Consider the following 16561-nt stretch of genomic DNA (forward strand, 5'->3'; position numbering starts at 1 on the left):
GCTACTATGTGGTACATCATGTCTTGTTGGATCTTTTCGAGCTCCTATATTGGCCAGCTTGAGAGGCTGATCAGGAATTTTTTGAGGTTAGGGTGCGACACCCAGTCAACCAGGGCTAAAGGGTCCTGGCAGGTCATCACCTTACTATGTTCTCAGGGAGGGCTAGAGATCATTGACCTAGCACAGCAGAGCAGAGCCCTCTTTGGGAAGCTTGTGATCAGAGGACTTCTTCCAAGAGAGGAGCCCTGGAAGGAGTTGTTGCTACATCGGATTCGTGTTGGAGTTCCCTCATACGGGCGGTCCTTGGAGCCCGTCCATGAGGTGGATTTTTACAGAGAATTCGTTGGGTCGGCCTGAGTAGGAGCTGGGAGGACCGCTTTGCTGGGCGTCTGCTTAGGTCCTGGGAGCAACTGAGGAGTGGCTTGGAGCAGCACCGGTCCACTCTCATGGCCTCTTGTTTGGAACCCCATGGTTAGCACACAGAGAGGCCATTTGGTTGGAAGCAGGCCTCATGTTTCTTGGGGTCCCATGGCAAAGGGTCTAGCGCGCACTCAGCGAGGCTTCAGTTTTGAGTCTTTTTCGAGGAGGTTCAGAGCATACAGTTACAAGGCATGAGGGTGGTGTAGAGCATGTGTCAGGATATTACAGAGGCTATAGCAATGGGGTGGCATACCCCTCTTGAGGCATCGGCTCCGAGATGGACGGGGGCCTTCACACAGTTGGAGGTCCCCATTGCAATTGGTGCCTGCTTTGAGTCAGTACCACACATGTTCTTTGAGGTGCAGGGAGAGGGTCGCCTTCACAGAGTTTCAGTAAAGACACCACATGTTGCAGAGTGCTGTTTTCACAAGATCCGAGTTGTGGGCATTTGTGGAAGGACTTGTTTCATAGATCTTGACCTAGGAGATCTTGAGTCAGGAAAATAGTGGCTGTGGGCTTGGGAGAGTTGTCCTTTGTCACGAGTGCAGTGGGACCTGGGAGAGTGGTTTTGGCGGGATCGTTTCTCTTCAGCCAATCACCTAGGGATTCCTTTTTTCCAGTACACAATTCGTTGGGCGACACATATTGAGCCGCATGGAACGAGGTTCGCCTAGCAGCATCACTTCACTAGGAGGAGGAGGGCCTCGCAGCTGAGTTGTTATCAGGCTTCTAGGAGCGGTTGTGGGACAGCAGGCAGACGTAGGAGAGCTACCATGTTTCAGTGGCTGGTTGCTCATAGGGCTACAGCAGTTGGGAGTTGGTACACAGCGGCTTCTCGACAGCCTGTGCAGCCTGTGGCCATCCTTTGGAGAGCCAACATCACTATTTGTGGGACTGCCCCATGGCACGGCAGGTTTGGATTCGGGTTCTTCGGCTGATGCCAGCCCTTGACAATACACTTGGGGTGTTGCAGCTTGGTCCACACTCACGGGCTCTACACTCCACTTTAGAATGGCCTCCATCAGCACGATGATTGTGATTTAGGGGGGTCGACCTACACTTCAGCTTGCCACAAAGCTCATCCCCTAGTGGTGCAGTGACAGAGTGTGGTGTTGGGAGCTCATCCTGTGGCCTGGCACTGGTTCATTTGGTGGGCCCGCTGCTTTCGCATCTTCGAGGCTCGCCCTGGCCCAGCGGCAGAGACTGTTCGTGACTTTTGCCTGGAGCCGATTCATACACTCAGGGGTTAGTTTGAGAGACTTCAAGGCAGCTCCGAATCCCCATTTTTCTGACGTAGCCCTCTCTTGTAGATGTGGTTTGTAGCCCTGTGGGCAGTTTTATTAACTAATGGAAGGAGCTTTTTCTTGGGAAAAAAAGATGTTATGATACTTCTCATTTGGCGTTTGTGGCTAAGTAAAGGTTGGCTTGCAAGCATTGAAGCTTTGCTGGGATAATCAAAATGTTGTCCTGGTAAGAATTAGTAATATTTCTCATGTATTTGGGACACAAAGACAAGAAGACCTTAGAAAATTGAACCTGAACAAAATGGCCGACAAGACCCCAAAGTCATTACAATTGCTTTAGGTATATTATCATGGAGAATAACTGAGAGAGAAATTTTTAAGTCAGGATGAGTTGTTGTCTAGCCCAGGGGAAGAGAATACAGAAGACCTAGCAATCGACAATCACAAACCTAGCAGTCAACAATCACAGCCCTTATGTTATTTTGCATTAGTGTGGTGCCTCTGCATAACGATGGCTTCTTTGCATTAATGATAATTCCTTTCCTAAGTGGAGTCGAGAGGGTGATTTATGTAGGGGACCCCATAATTGCACCAAGGCAAGAAACTACTGATACTCTGATAATGGTGGATTAGGTTGACCAAAATCCAGACATGTAGTAGAGTTCCACTTCCAAATGCAATGGCCCCAAAGTCTGGCACTCCTTTTGGTACTTCTTTTTCTATTGATAGTTCAAAGAGTACAATTTCTGGGGAGTCACTCCATAATCTATGCTTCCAAGCTGATCTGCACAAGTGGTGCGAGACAAAAAGCTTTGCCAAATGATCAGCCTTTATTGTCTTCTTCATTTGTCTAAGATGATCCGGTTTGCTGAATCTATCCACAGTAGTCCAAATACCATCATGATTAGCATCACAAAAAGCCATGCCAAAATCAACTTGCTTCAGATTGGGTCTCTAAAGACAGCATGGGAGTGTCCTTAGAAAGGCCAGGACCTTGCTAAGGACAGTGGTCTAAAATGCAAAGCAACTTGATGATTTTTTACTTTGAACCAGACCTCTTTAAATGTTTTAAAGCTTGTCGTTGCTGAAGAATGAATTTTCACTTTCTTCTTGGAGTTCAGAGCAGTTTCTTATGGGCTAATAGAATGAAATGAATGCAATTGCAGGCTGTATATTGTTGGACCTTTGTTCAAGTTAAAGTTTGGTCTTCCCATTCTTGAGAGAGTGCGGTCAATTGGATTTATAATCGCTGTCACTTGGTTCTTGTTCAAATGGAAAAACCTTGTACTAGAAAGGTGTATTTCTCAGAACAAAACAGATGCGGTAACCCACATTCTCTCTCATACTAGGGACAGGATGCATTGGCACAAGCATACATGGATTACACGACTCTCTCTCTCTCTCTCTCTCTCTCTCTCTCTCTCTCTCTCTCTCTCTCTCTCTCTCGGCAAACCAATGTGGAAAAGTGCATGAAGGAAAAAGATGCAGTGATTGAAGAGCTTAAAGGGGAACTTGCAGCTTGCAAAATTATGCCCAAAACAGAGGGGGAAAATCAGCCCTCGATGTTAAAGGAGCTCGAAGATATTAAGGAGCAGGTGAAAACTCTGCGCGAAGGGGAAGAACAAAACTCGAAAGAGTCTTCCTCATGGGCGGAGCGCCTTTGTAAAACACAGGAGAAAGTTGACGAAGCAGAAAAATGGATTGAAGGTGCAAAGAAAGGGAAGGACCGGATGCCACAAGCCGCACAGACTTCTACCATCATCAATATGACCATTGAGGAGGAACAGAAGAGGGGGACTAGAGCCCTCCATGTGCGTATTACTGGTATCAAAGACACCGAAAATGTAGAAGACGAAGTGAAGGAACTCTTGCAGCGCATGGGCATCCCGGAACCTATGCACACAGGTGCTTGGAGAGTAGGAAAGAAGGGAGTGGATGGGAAGGGAAACGTCAAAGAGAGAGCACTTATTTTGCGTTTCCCGACTTTGGACACAAGGAAGGAATTCCTGAAGAAGAGACCAGCACTTAAGAAAACTGGAATATTTATGGGGGATGACCTTACTTTAGCACAAATAGCACATATGCAAGAGTTGATGCCAGAGATCAAGGCAGCAAGGGAGAAGGGGAAAATTGCCTTTTATAGACGAGGGAAAGTAGTGGTTTTGGAAAGACGCACAACATGACGGTGCGAGACATATGGGACAACAGTCCGGATGGCGGCATGGAATTGTAATGGATCATATAGGCTGGATGTGGGTGCTTTTGAGGATAGCTTTAGAGATAGAGACATTGTCTTTTACTCAGAGACACATCAGAAATCTGGACAGTTGATGCCAAATGTGACTGGTTATTTATGGGAGACTGCTTGTCGGCAAGACGCTAGATCCCAGCATGGGAGTCGAGGTTTTGGAGGGGTAGCAGTCTTATTCAAAGAGGAGTTGCAGCCGCTATTACAGATTGTCCGGAGAGATGACCAGGCGAGATACATGTGGGTGAGACTCAGAGCTGAGACAGGCAGATTCTTATACATTGCTATATGTTACTTTCCCCCTAGCACATCAGTCTATACCTCACCTACAGGGCAATCCCCTTTCTCTATACTAGATGATGACATATGGGAGTTCTCTAGAGATGGAGATATCATTCTCTTGGGAGACTTTAATGCCAGGACGGCCAACTCCCAAACGGTATTTTATGATACCTCGGAGGAGATGCTTAGAGAGATGGATATATCGGGGATGGGGCTCGACAGACACTCACAGGATAGAGAGCACACAGAGTATGGGAGATATCTCATGGAGATGACTACTACGCATGGTCTAGCCATACTTAATGGTCTAGAGATTTTTCCTTCGTCTGGGGGATTCACATGCTTTCCACACAGACATGGAGCCAGTACAGTGGACTATGTCATGACTTCACCGAGCTTCATCTCTAATATTCAGGATCTCAGTGTGGGTTCTAGGCCTGTTGGAGTAGCAGTGGACCATGCTCTCCTGACTTTTTCAGTCTCTTTCGAGTATAATGCCTCTCAGACACCACGGAGGATTGCACACACACGATATACTTTTACACCAGAGACAGACTCAGTTTATGTGGAAGAGATTTACAGACGGATGTGGGCAGCCGAGCTTGTATATACCGTGGAGGAGATCACCACTTTATTGACGGAGATCTTGCATGGGGCAGTAGCAGAGGCATACCCACACACTCAACCAGATCAGAGAAGACGTTCTGGGAACATGCCTCAGAATAGTTGGTATGATGAGGAGTGCAGAGAGATGAGAGTTCAGATTCAGAGCGAGCTTATACTTGGAGTCATTACATATAGTCAGTCTCGGATTTCTCTTCGGCGTTTAGTGCGACAGAAGAAACGGGCCTTCTTAGCCCAGATGGAACATGATTTGTATCAGCTCTTTTTGAGTCGAGATTCAGGTGAGGCCTGTCGTCTCTTCCATGAGCACTCACCTCCTCCAGTGATTACTTCTCCCGAGATTTCGGGTTAGTATGCAGCATCATCATATACAGTACCTGGGCAACCACCATTACCAGACCCTCTAGAGCCATGTCCAGCCACTAGTACCTTCTTTACCACTGAGATGGTGAAGAACGCCATTAACAGGATGAGGACTAGGCAAGCATATGATCATGATGGTTTGGTGGTAGAGCACTTGATACATGCTAGAGATTTACTGTCAGAGGTTCTTGTGCGGTTGTTTAACCGTGTCATGTGTGAGGGACTACCCGAGTCTTGGAGGTTATCTACAATTGTACCTCTCTTCAAGGCAGAGAACCCCACAGTGCCAGGGAACTACCGAACTATTATGATAGGGCACACATTGGCACGGTTGTATGCATCCATTCTTGAATAGCAACTAAGTAAATGGGCAGAAAGTGAGGGCATAGGAGCAACAGTCTAGGCTGGATTCAGGAGGGGTTTCTCCTCTTTGGACCATATTCTTACACTCAGAGCCATTATTGAGGAGGGTCGGGCACATGGGAGACGGATGTATTGTTGCTTTGTGGACTTCCGCAAAGCATTTGACACAGTGCCGAGGGCCAGATTGATGCACAGGTTACTGCAATTGGGAGTACCCACAGAGATCATATGGTGGATCATGGCTTTATACGGCTCAGTGACTGGCCAGGTATGCACCCTTGAGGGGATTTCTGACATTGTTCATTCCACTATTGGAGTGAAACAGGGGTGTCCTTTGTCCCCTACACTTTTTGGTATGTATGTAGATGAGGTCTCAGACTACATTGACAGAGAGGGTGACAGAGGCGCTCAGCTAGCAAGGACATGGATCCCTTTATTATTATATGCTGATGATATTGTGTTAATATCAGAGTCGCCAGAAGGCATGCAGAGATAGTTGGGTGCATTGCACAACTTTGCAGAGGATAGTGGACTGTCTGTGAACCTTGGTAAAACCAAGGTTATGGTGTTTAACACCACATCACAGTGGGTCAAGAGATCGGCACCTACACTCGTATACGGTCAGGACACTGTGGAGTACGCAGATGAATATACATATCTGGGGGTGGTATTCACGGGACCGAGGTTTACTCTGAGGAGAGCAGTAGAGACTAGACTATCCAGAGCCTATGCGGCCTTGGGAGGGCTAGAGAGGATGTGTTCGCAGGTTCAGTTTCAAGAACCACGAACAAAGCTATGGCTCTTTGATACTTTGGTTGCTTTAGCTATGCTCTATGGGGTCCAGGTTTGGGGACCATCTGTGAATCATGACAGTTGGAGGAACATGGAAAGACCCTTGGTATTTATGATATCCCGGATGATTAGAGCCAAGGCCTCCGTACCACATGCGATTATTCGAGCGGAGGTATCCGCCCCTCCTATAGAGATTGAGGCTCTTACCAGATCACTGTCCTTTATGCACAGTCTATGGGATACACATAGAGGCAGATATACTAGATTGGCTCTTGAGTCCTCTAGATAGTTAGCGATGCAGGGAGACGCATCATGTTGGTATGCGCAGATGACCTTATGCTTTCAGAGGCATGGTCTCAGCATGGATAGATTGCCTCCTTTTCAGTATTCCCTGGATGCATCCTCCCTGCCAGTCACTCGGACGGAGATCACTAGACTCATTCGTCAGGATCTTATACAGTTGGACACCAGGAGGACATGTGTAGAGCCGATGCAGGAGTTGGGCACGAAGATGGCTTTCTACAAAGAGCATCTTCTCGAACTTTCGCGAGATGGGTTTGTGACTCGTCCGAGCTACATGGACACTCATTTGTCTCATGGTCTACGATGTGCTATTGGTCAGATTCGCACATCCTCACACCAGCTGGAGATTGAGACGGGTAGATTCAGAGGGATACCACCGGAGTCTAGGATATGCCAACTATGCGGTAGAGAGCCAGAGACAGAGCTACAGTACATATGCCACTGCACTGTGTATTATGAGATACGAGGGCGCTTCCATTGCTATTGAGGGAGGGTTTTGGACCCCTAGCTAGATTCATGAGGTACCAAGATCAGAGATGCCTTGGCTTATATCTACTTGAGGTACACCGACATAGAGATAGTTTGTTGAGAAGACATGGAGTACGACAGTCACAGAGACAGATCACAGACTTCTTTGGATCGAGGGAGCCAGGAGACCAACCACCAGCACAGGGTTGTACCCGCATTCATACCAGAGGCACCCTCATTGATAGGGTGACTGAGCTAGGGAGATCGAGACGACCACGACCGAGACACAGGAGCACACTCCATTGGCGGAGACTCCAGCAAAGGATCAGAGGCATTCTAGCATGACACCCAGATTGTCATTGAGGGCCTATTCTACATTTTTACATTTCACATTTCACATTTCACACTTCATTTTCAGTTTTCATTTTTACTTTTTGTACTTGTACTTCAGACATTGTAGTAGACTCACCACTTTGTATCTGATGGTCTCATAGGTCATTTTGGCCTTTTGAAGACGTTAATATATCATTTCATTTCATTTCATCTCTTTCTCTCTCTCTCTCTCTCTCTCTCTCTCTCTCTCTCTCTCTCTCTCTCTCTCTCTCTCTCTCTCTCTCTCTCTCTCTCTGAGGGCGAGCAGCTGGACCAAGGCGAGCAGACTGTGGCGAGCAGCCCGAGGAGGGCGAGCATTATGTGGCGAGCAGGCTGACGAGGACGAGATGTCTGAGGGGAGGAGACTGAGGCGAAGGCGAGCAGGCTGAGTCAAACCCTCTCGCGCTGCCTTGCTGGACGAAGGACGAGCTTGTCGCGCTGCCAACTTGCTGGACGAGGGACGAGGGACGAGCTCTCTCTCTGCTGGACGAGGGACGAGGGCGAGCTGCTGGTCGAAGGCGGGGCGAGCTGCTGGACCTGGTCGAGGGCGAGCAGGTGGACCTGGTCGAGCTGTTGGTCCTGTGTCAAGAGGGCGAGCAGCTTGCCAAGGGCGAGGACGAGGGCCCTAACCTCTGAAGGACGAGGGCGAGAGCTAGCTGCCTACCAAGGGAGAGGGCTAGAAGAGCCGAGGGCGACCAGACGAGACCAGTGCCAGGGCGAGGACGAGAGCAGTCAAGTCAGCCAGGACTAGGGCTAGGACTTGGTGACGAGGGCAAGGCCAACCAGGGCGGAGGCCAGACCTCAGCTGGTGAGGGCCTTGACTCAGTGCTCGCTTTGTTCTTCTCTCTCGGATGGACCAACCAGTCGAGGATGGTGATGCAAGTGGCTTCACCACGCCACAAAAAATGAAAGCGACATTCAAGCGGAGGAACAGAGATAGCATACTCTCGCCAAGCTCATTGTGGGCAGGGAAAACCGTCAGAATCCAAGATGATTTAATGATGGAGAGGGTTCAAGTGATGATTAAATCTGAGCTCAGCTTTATGAGAGATGACATCAGGAAAGAGATGTACGCAAACGCAGAGAGTTATAAGAATTCTATGTATGCAGATATGAGGAAAGAATTCGATAAAGCGATGCTTGGTAAGCATGATGAGATGTATCTATCTGTGAAAGGGGAGATGCAGGCTCTAATGCGGGCAGAAGTGAATGTAATGGAATGTATTATGCAGAAAAAGTTGGATGAGGCAATTGCAAGCTTTGAATCTTGGAAAACCAATGTGGAAAAGTGCATGAAGGAAAAAGATGCAGTGATTGAAGAGCTTAAAGGGGAACTTGCAGCGTGCAAAATTATGCCCAAAACGGAAGGGGGAAATCAGCCCTCGATGTTAAAGGAGCTCAAAGATATTAAGGAGCAGGTGAAAACTCTGCGCGAAGGGGAAGAACTAAACTCGAAAGAGGCTTCCTCATGGGCGGAGCGCCTTTCTAAAACACAGGATAAAGTTGACGACGCACAAAAATGGATTGAAGGTGCAAAGAAAGGAAAGGCCCGGATGCCAGAAGCCGCACAGACTCCTACCATCATCAATATGACCATTGAGGAGGAACAGAAGAGGGGGACTAGAGCCCTCCATGTGCGTATTACTGGTATCAAAGACACCGAAAATGTAGAAGACGAAGTGAAGGAACTCTTGCAGCGCATGGGCATCCCGGAACCTATGCACACAGGTGCTTGGAGAGTAGGAAAGAAGGGAGTGGATGAGAAGGGAAATGTCAAAGAGAAAGCACTTATTTTGCATTTCCCGACTTTGGAAACAAGGAAGGAATTCCTGAAGAAGAGACCAGCACTTAAGAAAACTGGAATATTTATGGGGGATGACCTTACTTTAGCACAAATAGCGCATATGCAAGAGTTGATGCCAGAGATCAAGGCAGCAAGGGAGAAGGGAAAAATTGCCTTTTACAGAGGAGAGAAAGTAGTGGTTTTGGAAAAACGCACAGCATGACGGTGCGAGACATATGGGACCACATTCCGGATGGCGGCATGGAATTGTAAGGGATCATATAGGCTGGATGTGGGTGCCTTTGAAGAGGCTCGGCTGCCCCCATCCGTCTGTAAATCTCTTCCACATAAACTGAATCCGTCTCTGGTGTAAAAGTATACCGTGTGTGTGCAATGGTCCGTGGTGTCTGAGAGACACTATACTGGAAAGAGACTGAAAAAGTCAGGAGAGCATGGTCCACTGCTACTCCAACAGGCCTAGGGCCCACACTGAGATCTTGAATATGAGAGATGAAGCTCGGTGAAGTCATGACATAGTCCACTGTACTGGCCCCATGTCTGTGTGGAAAGCATGTGAAACCCCCAGACGAAGGAAAAATCTCTAGACCATTAAGTATGGCCAGACCATGCGTAGTTGTCATCTCCATGAGATATCTCCCATACTCTGTGTGCTCTTTATCCTGTGAGTGTCTGTCAAATCCCATCTCCGATATATCCATCTCTCTAAGCATCTCCTCCGAGGTATCATAAAATACCGTTTGGGAGTTGGCCGTCCTGGCATTAAAGTCTCCCAAGAGAATGATATCTCCATCTCTAGAGAACTCCCATATGTCATCATCAAGTATAGAGAAAGGGGATTGCCCTCTAGGTGAGGTATAGACTGATGTGCTAGGGGGAAAGTAACATATAGCAATGTATAAGAATCTGCCTGTCTCAGCTCTGAGTCTCACCCACATGTATCTCGCCTGGTCATCTCTCCGGACAATCTGTAATAGCGGCTGCAACTCTTCCTTGAATAAGACTGCTACCCCTCCTGAACCTCGACTTCCATGCTGGGATCTAGCGTCTGGCCGACAAGTTGTCTCCCATAAATAGCGAGTCACACTTGGCATCAACTGTCCAGATTTTTGATGTGTCTCCGAGTAAAAGACAATGTCTCTATCTCTGAAGTCAGCTTCAGAGCGAGCTTATACTTGGAGTCATTACATATAGACAGTCTCGGATTGCCCTTCGGCGTTTAGTGCGACGGAAGAAGCGGGCCTTTTCAGCCCAGATGGAACGTGATTTGTATCAGCTCTTTTTGAGCCGAGATTCAGGTGAGGCCTGGCGTCTCTTCCATGAGCACTCACCTCCTCCAGTGATTACCTCTCCCGAGATCTGGGGTCAATATGCAGCATCATTATATACAGTACCTGGGCAACCACCATTACCAGACCCTCTAGAGCCATGTCCGGCCACTAGTACCTTCTTTACCACTGAGATGGTGAAGAACGCCATTGACAGGATGAGGACTAGGAGAGCATATGATCATGATGGTTTGGGGGCAGAGCACTTGATACATGCTAGAGATTTACTGTCAGAGGTTCTTGCGTGGTTGTTTAACCGTGTCATGTGTGAGGGACTACCCGAGTCCTGGAGATTATCTACTATTGTACCTCTTTTCAAAGCAGGGGACCCCACGGTAGCAGGGAACTACCGTACTATTATGATAGGGCACACATTGGCACGGTTGTATGCAACCATTCTTGAACAGCAACTGAGTAAATGGGCAGAAAATGAGGGCATACGAGCAGCAGGACAGGCTGGATTCAAGAGGGGTTTCTCCACTTTGGACCATATTCTTACACTTAGAGCCATTATTGAGGAGGGTCGGGCACATGGGAGACTGATGTATTGTTGCTTTGTGGACTTCCGCAAGGCATTTGACACAGTGCCAAGGGCCAGATTGATGCACAGGCTACTGAAGTTGGGAGTACCCACAGAGATCATATGGGGGATCATGGCTTTATACGGCTCAGTGACTGGCCCTTGAGGGGATTTCTGACATTGTTCATTCCACTATTGGAGTGAAACAGGGGTGTCCTTTGTCCCCTACACTTCTTGGTATGTATGTAGATGAGGTCTCTGACTACAATGACAGAGAGGGTGACAGAGGCGCTCAGCTGGCAGGGACATGGATCCCTTTATTATTATATGCTGATGATATTGTGTTAATGTCAGAGTCCCCAGAGGGCATGCAAAGACATTTGGATGCATTGCACAACTTTGCAGAGGATAGTGGACTGTCTGTGAACCTTGGTAAAACCAAGGTTATGGTGTTTAACATCACACCATAGTGGGTCAAGAGATCGGCACCTACACTCGTATATGGCCAGGACACTGTGGAGTACAAAGATGAATATACATATCTGGGGGTGGTATTCACGGGACCGAGGTTTACCTTGAGGAGATCAGCAGAGACTAGACTATCCAGAGCCTATGCGGCATTAGGAGGGCTACAGAGGATGTGTTTGTAGGTTCACTTTCAAGAACCACGAACAAAACTATGGCTCTTTGATACTTTGTTTGCTTCAGCTATGCTCTATGGGGTCCAAGTTTGGGGACCATCTGTGAATCATGACAGTTGGAGGAACATGGAGAGACCCTTGGTATTTATGATATCCCGGATGATTAGAGCCAAGGCCTCTCTACCACATGCGATTATTCGAGTGGAGGTAGCCGCCCCTCCTATAGAGATTGAGGCTCTTACCAGACCAGTGCCCTTTATGCACAGTCTATGGGATACACATAGAGGCAGATATACTAGACTGGCTCTTGAGTCCTCTAGACAATTAGCGATGCAGGGAGATGCATCATGTTGGTATGCACAGATGACCTCATGGTTTCAGAGGCATGGTTTCAGCATGGATAGATTGCCTCCCTTTCAGTATTCCCTGGATGCACCCTCCCTGCCAGTCACACGGACGGAGATCACTAGACTCATTCGTCAGGATCTTATACAGTTGGACACCAGGAGGACATGGGTAGAGCCGATACAGGAGTTGGGCACGAAGATGGCTTTCTACAAAGAGCACCTTCTCCAACTTTCAGGGGATGGGTTTGTGACTCGTCCGAACTCCATGGACACTCATTTATCTCATGGTCTGCGATGTGCTATTGGTCAGATTCGCACATCCTCACACCAGCTGGAGATTGAGACGGGTAGATTCAGAGGGATACCACCAGAGTCTAGGATATGTCAACTATGCAGTAGAGAGCCAGAGCCAGAGCTACACTACATATGCCACTGCACTGTGTATTATGAGATACGAAGGCGCTTCCATTGCTTATTCAGGGAGGGTTTAGATAGAGTCATGAGGTATCAGGACCAGAGATGCCTTGGCTTATATCTACTTGAACTACACCGACATAGAGACAGTCTGTTGGTGAGACATGGAGTACGACAGTCGCAGAGACAAATCACAGATTTCTTTGGATCGAGGGAGCCAAGAGACCAACCACCAGCACAGGGTTGTACCCGCAATCATACCAGAGGCACCCTCATTGACAGGGCGATTGAGCTCGGGAGATCGAGACGACCACAACCGAGACACAAGAGCACACTACATCGACGGAGACTCCAGCAGAAGATCAGAGGCATTCTAGCACGACACCCAGATTGTCATTGAGGGCCTATTCTACATTTTCACATTTCACATTTCACACTTCATTTCAGTTTTCATTTTTTACTTTCAGTACTTTTTGTACTTGTACTTCAGACATTGTATTACATTCACCACTTTGTATTTGATGGTCTCATAGGTCATTTTGGCCTTTTGAAGACATTAATATATCATTTCATTTCATTTCATTTCTCTCTCTCTCTCTCTCTCTCTCTCTCTCTCTCTCTCTCTCTCTCTCTCTCTCTCTCTCTCTCTCTCTCTCTCTCAGCTCAGTTTTGTATCAATTTTGTTTCATTTGTCTTTCCGATAGACGGATGACATACACACAATGTACATTTGATTTGTCTCATAGGCCGATTTCGGCCTGACATAGACGTTAAAAATCTTTCTTTCTTTCTTTCTTTCTCTCTCTCATTTCATTTCATTTCATTTCGTTAATATATCATTTCATTTCATTTCATTTCCGATAGACGGATGACATACACACCATGTACATTTGATTTGTCTCATAGGCCGATTTCGGCCTGACATAGACGTTAAAAATCTTTCTTTCTTTTTCTCTCTCTCTCTCTCTCTCTCTCTCTCTCTCTCTCTCTCTCTCTCTCTCTCTCTCTCTCTCTCTCGTTTTTGCACGTTATTTCATTTGCATTTTTGATACTTGAGACGAGCTTTTTGCATATTGGCTTAAATGTGGTTGGTGTGTGTGCGTATGGATCTGTGAAGGACCAGATCGATTACTTCGCAGAGTTAACAAGAGAATCTCATAGACTGCATGTATGGCCTGGCAGTACGAGATAGCAAAAGTGGTAGTTTATGTAAGATACTAGCTGTTAAGCAGCAGATAGTGGAATAGCAATAAATAAAAAATACCAGCTTTCAAGTAGCTGGAAGGGATAGTGTTCAATAAAACACTGAGGTTGGTAGCCTCCATGTAAGGGATCTGGAAAAAGCAGATGACTGGCTCCATAATATGATAACTGCTGTTGCTCAGCTGTCAAGCAGCTGGAAGGGATAGTGTTCCATAAAACAAATGGGTTGGTAGCCTCCATGCAAGGGATCTCGAAAAAGCAGATGACTGGCTCCATAATATGATAACTGCTGTTGCTCAGCTGCAGGTGGAAGAGCAAACAGATGGCCTCCAAAGGCTGCCAATAGGGTGGATGAGCTCCATCTAGATCCTCATGAACTTGTCCATAGTGGCAGAAGGTTCATTTCCCAATTCGAACAAGCAACGGGCCCTCCATGTACAACACACACAAATAGTTCCCATCAGGTAGGGAAATAGTAACAGCTACTAAGTCTACAAGCATATGCAAACATAAATCACAACAATGGCTGAGATAACTAACATCAAAACTGGATTCTACATGTCCCCTCATATCAAAGTTGAGAATCGGCAATCTGTAAAAGTCCAGGTAATTTCCCCCCAAGTCATGAAGTACTCACGAAGTCCTGCTTGAGAGATCATAAAGCAAACTGATCTGGATTAACTGTGCCTAAGCAGGCATTTGCTTGGAGGACTCTGGAAGTCCGTAATGACATCTCTAGCAAAGGGGAGCATGCCTTGTGCACTTTTCCTAGCATCCACTGCTAATCAAGGATGAATGTTGACTCATGAGCAAGCATCCACATAAACCATATCTCGCCATAAACAACCTGGGCTTCCTGGTTTGTTCCGAAATTCCAAGAGAAGCTTAGGACTGTGCAATATGGCCACTCTCAACCTGAGGGTCTATAAGGCACTGATTTTCTGTTCTCTGCACAACCCTGATACACAGATAAGATAAAGAATATAAGGCACTGATTTTCTGTTCTCTGCACAACCCTGATACACAGATAAGATAAAGAAAAAGGAGCAATGAAAGAGTGATCACAAAGCTATCTGCTAAGGTGCATAATTGTGAAGATTAGATCACCCTAATTTGCTAGGAGAGGACTCAGGATGGCTAGTAAACTCAAAGCCAAACAGTGAGTAACCTTATTGTGTCAGTGAAAGATATGTGTTCACCCCTCGAGAATGACATGCAGGGGTGCTCATGTTTATATCACAGTGTTGTGTGTTTACCATATTTCCGGGCTATAAGATTTTTCCATGGTTGAGCATAGAAAGTAGGAGAACCATTTTTACAGCTTGTCACATGTGTGCGCGTATGGTCTTGAAGGTAGAGGGAATCACGTGAGGATAGCAGAAATCGATGGCTCATCCATCGGGCTTGTGGTTGCCGAGTTATGGCAAGTTGAAGTTAGATGCAAATACTAGGGGGGCAGTGCCTGATGTTTTTCCTTGGTTTTTGGATTCCTAGTTGGCAGGCTCAAAAGCACCGTTCTGCGACGGGGGTTTTGTGAGTCAAAGCCGAGCATGAGGAATTTTGGCATAGCTTGGCATCTTGGGATTCCAACCATTAGGCAAGATCTAGGAGCACTGGGAAGGTGGGATAAATAAGACCTTTTATAAGCTTCATGAGGAGGGTTTTTTGGAGCACAGGGGGCCTAGAGCACCGATTGCCATCACGTGGCCAGCAGATAAACCCACAGGCGCTTGCAGGGCCATGACCCTCCATTGGTATCACAAGACGGACGTGCCCTTGGAGCTTTGAGCTCATGTCTATGGCGTCCTCACCCGGGCTTTGTGCACGCGACGCCAGTGGGTGGTCATGGCGGGTTTTGGCACAAACACCGACGGACGGCAGTGGCGCTTGGTGGGCGGACAGCCATTGGGCTGCGCTACGCAGTGGATGACATGGCAAGAGTGCTCGTAAAGGGGGGGATTCACACAGTCCTCTAATGGGAATGGGATCGTGCTAGCTAGGGTGGATGAAAGGCAAACATGGTGCACACTCAATTTCTTCAAAAAACACGGTATCCATTTCTCTTGCTTTGACACCCCGATTTCTCTTTGCAACCACAAGAAAAAAGGCCCGAAAAATGGCCCTATTTGGTTATTTATAAAGTTTTGTTCGTCCATTTTTAGTAAGTCGATGAGCACTGGACAAGTGTTTGCTTTTCCTTTTTGGACCTTTGCGGCATGTACCAACCTTTCTATCTTTAGACAAGCCCTTGGTTGCCTTGGGGATCCTCCTCCTTTCAAGGAAAGCCATTGACAGGATGAAGACAAGGAGAGCTGAAACCGGCCCGTGGGGCGGTAGGCTTTGGCTTCCACCCGAAATTCTTTACTTTAGACACACACAGAGAGAACGTGCAAAGGAAACTTGTGACGGGAATTAACACTTAAGCACACACACGGCTCGGAAGCTAGAATGCTCCGAGTAGACGCCGACAACCTGTAGGCCCCAACATTGGCGCCCCTTTCGGTATTTTTTTATTCTTTAACAGAGGGAATAAAACCTGTGATTTCCTAGGAGCTGTCCCGCATAATCCGGGCTGAAATCCATTTGTTCTGGCCCGATTTCGGCAGCATAATTGTACTGGGACACTTCACAGTCAGTATCCCCATGTAATAGATGACTTTCCCGACGCATACGGACACTTTGCAAAACCTGGCGAGAATCTGCAGCACGCTGAAGTCTCTGTTTTCTGCCCCGAAAATGTGCTAGATCACCTCTACAGCGTCCCCTCGTGTCCCCGGGCCTCTTGGGGGTATTAGGGACTGTTAGGGAAACCTGCAAAAATACACAGC

The 16561-nt window shown here is 47.3% G+C and overlaps 1 protein-coding gene across 3 annotated transcripts in view; it reads left to right on the forward strand.

Moving 5' to 3' along the window:
- Positions 1-16561, forward strand: part of LOC147425607 (mechanosensitive ion channel protein 1, mitochondrial-like) — a 188151-nt gene that overhangs the window by 93763 nt on the left and 77827 nt on the right. For all 3 annotated transcript variants that reach the window (XM_086499757.1, XM_086499759.1, XM_086499758.1), the window contains one exon: positions 2831-2987. In XM_086499757.1, coding sequence (XP_086355883.1) covers positions 2831-2987 — 157 coding nt within the window. The remainder of the gene's footprint in view (positions 1-2830; positions 2988-16561) is intronic.

Source organism: Adiantum capillus-veneris, chromosome 25, assembly GCF_014529385.1.
Source record: "Adiantum capillus-veneris isolate H3 chromosome 25, ASM1452938v2, whole genome shotgun sequence".
NCBI lineage: Eukaryota > Viridiplantae > Streptophyta > Polypodiopsida > Polypodiales > Pteridaceae > Adiantum > Adiantum capillus-veneris.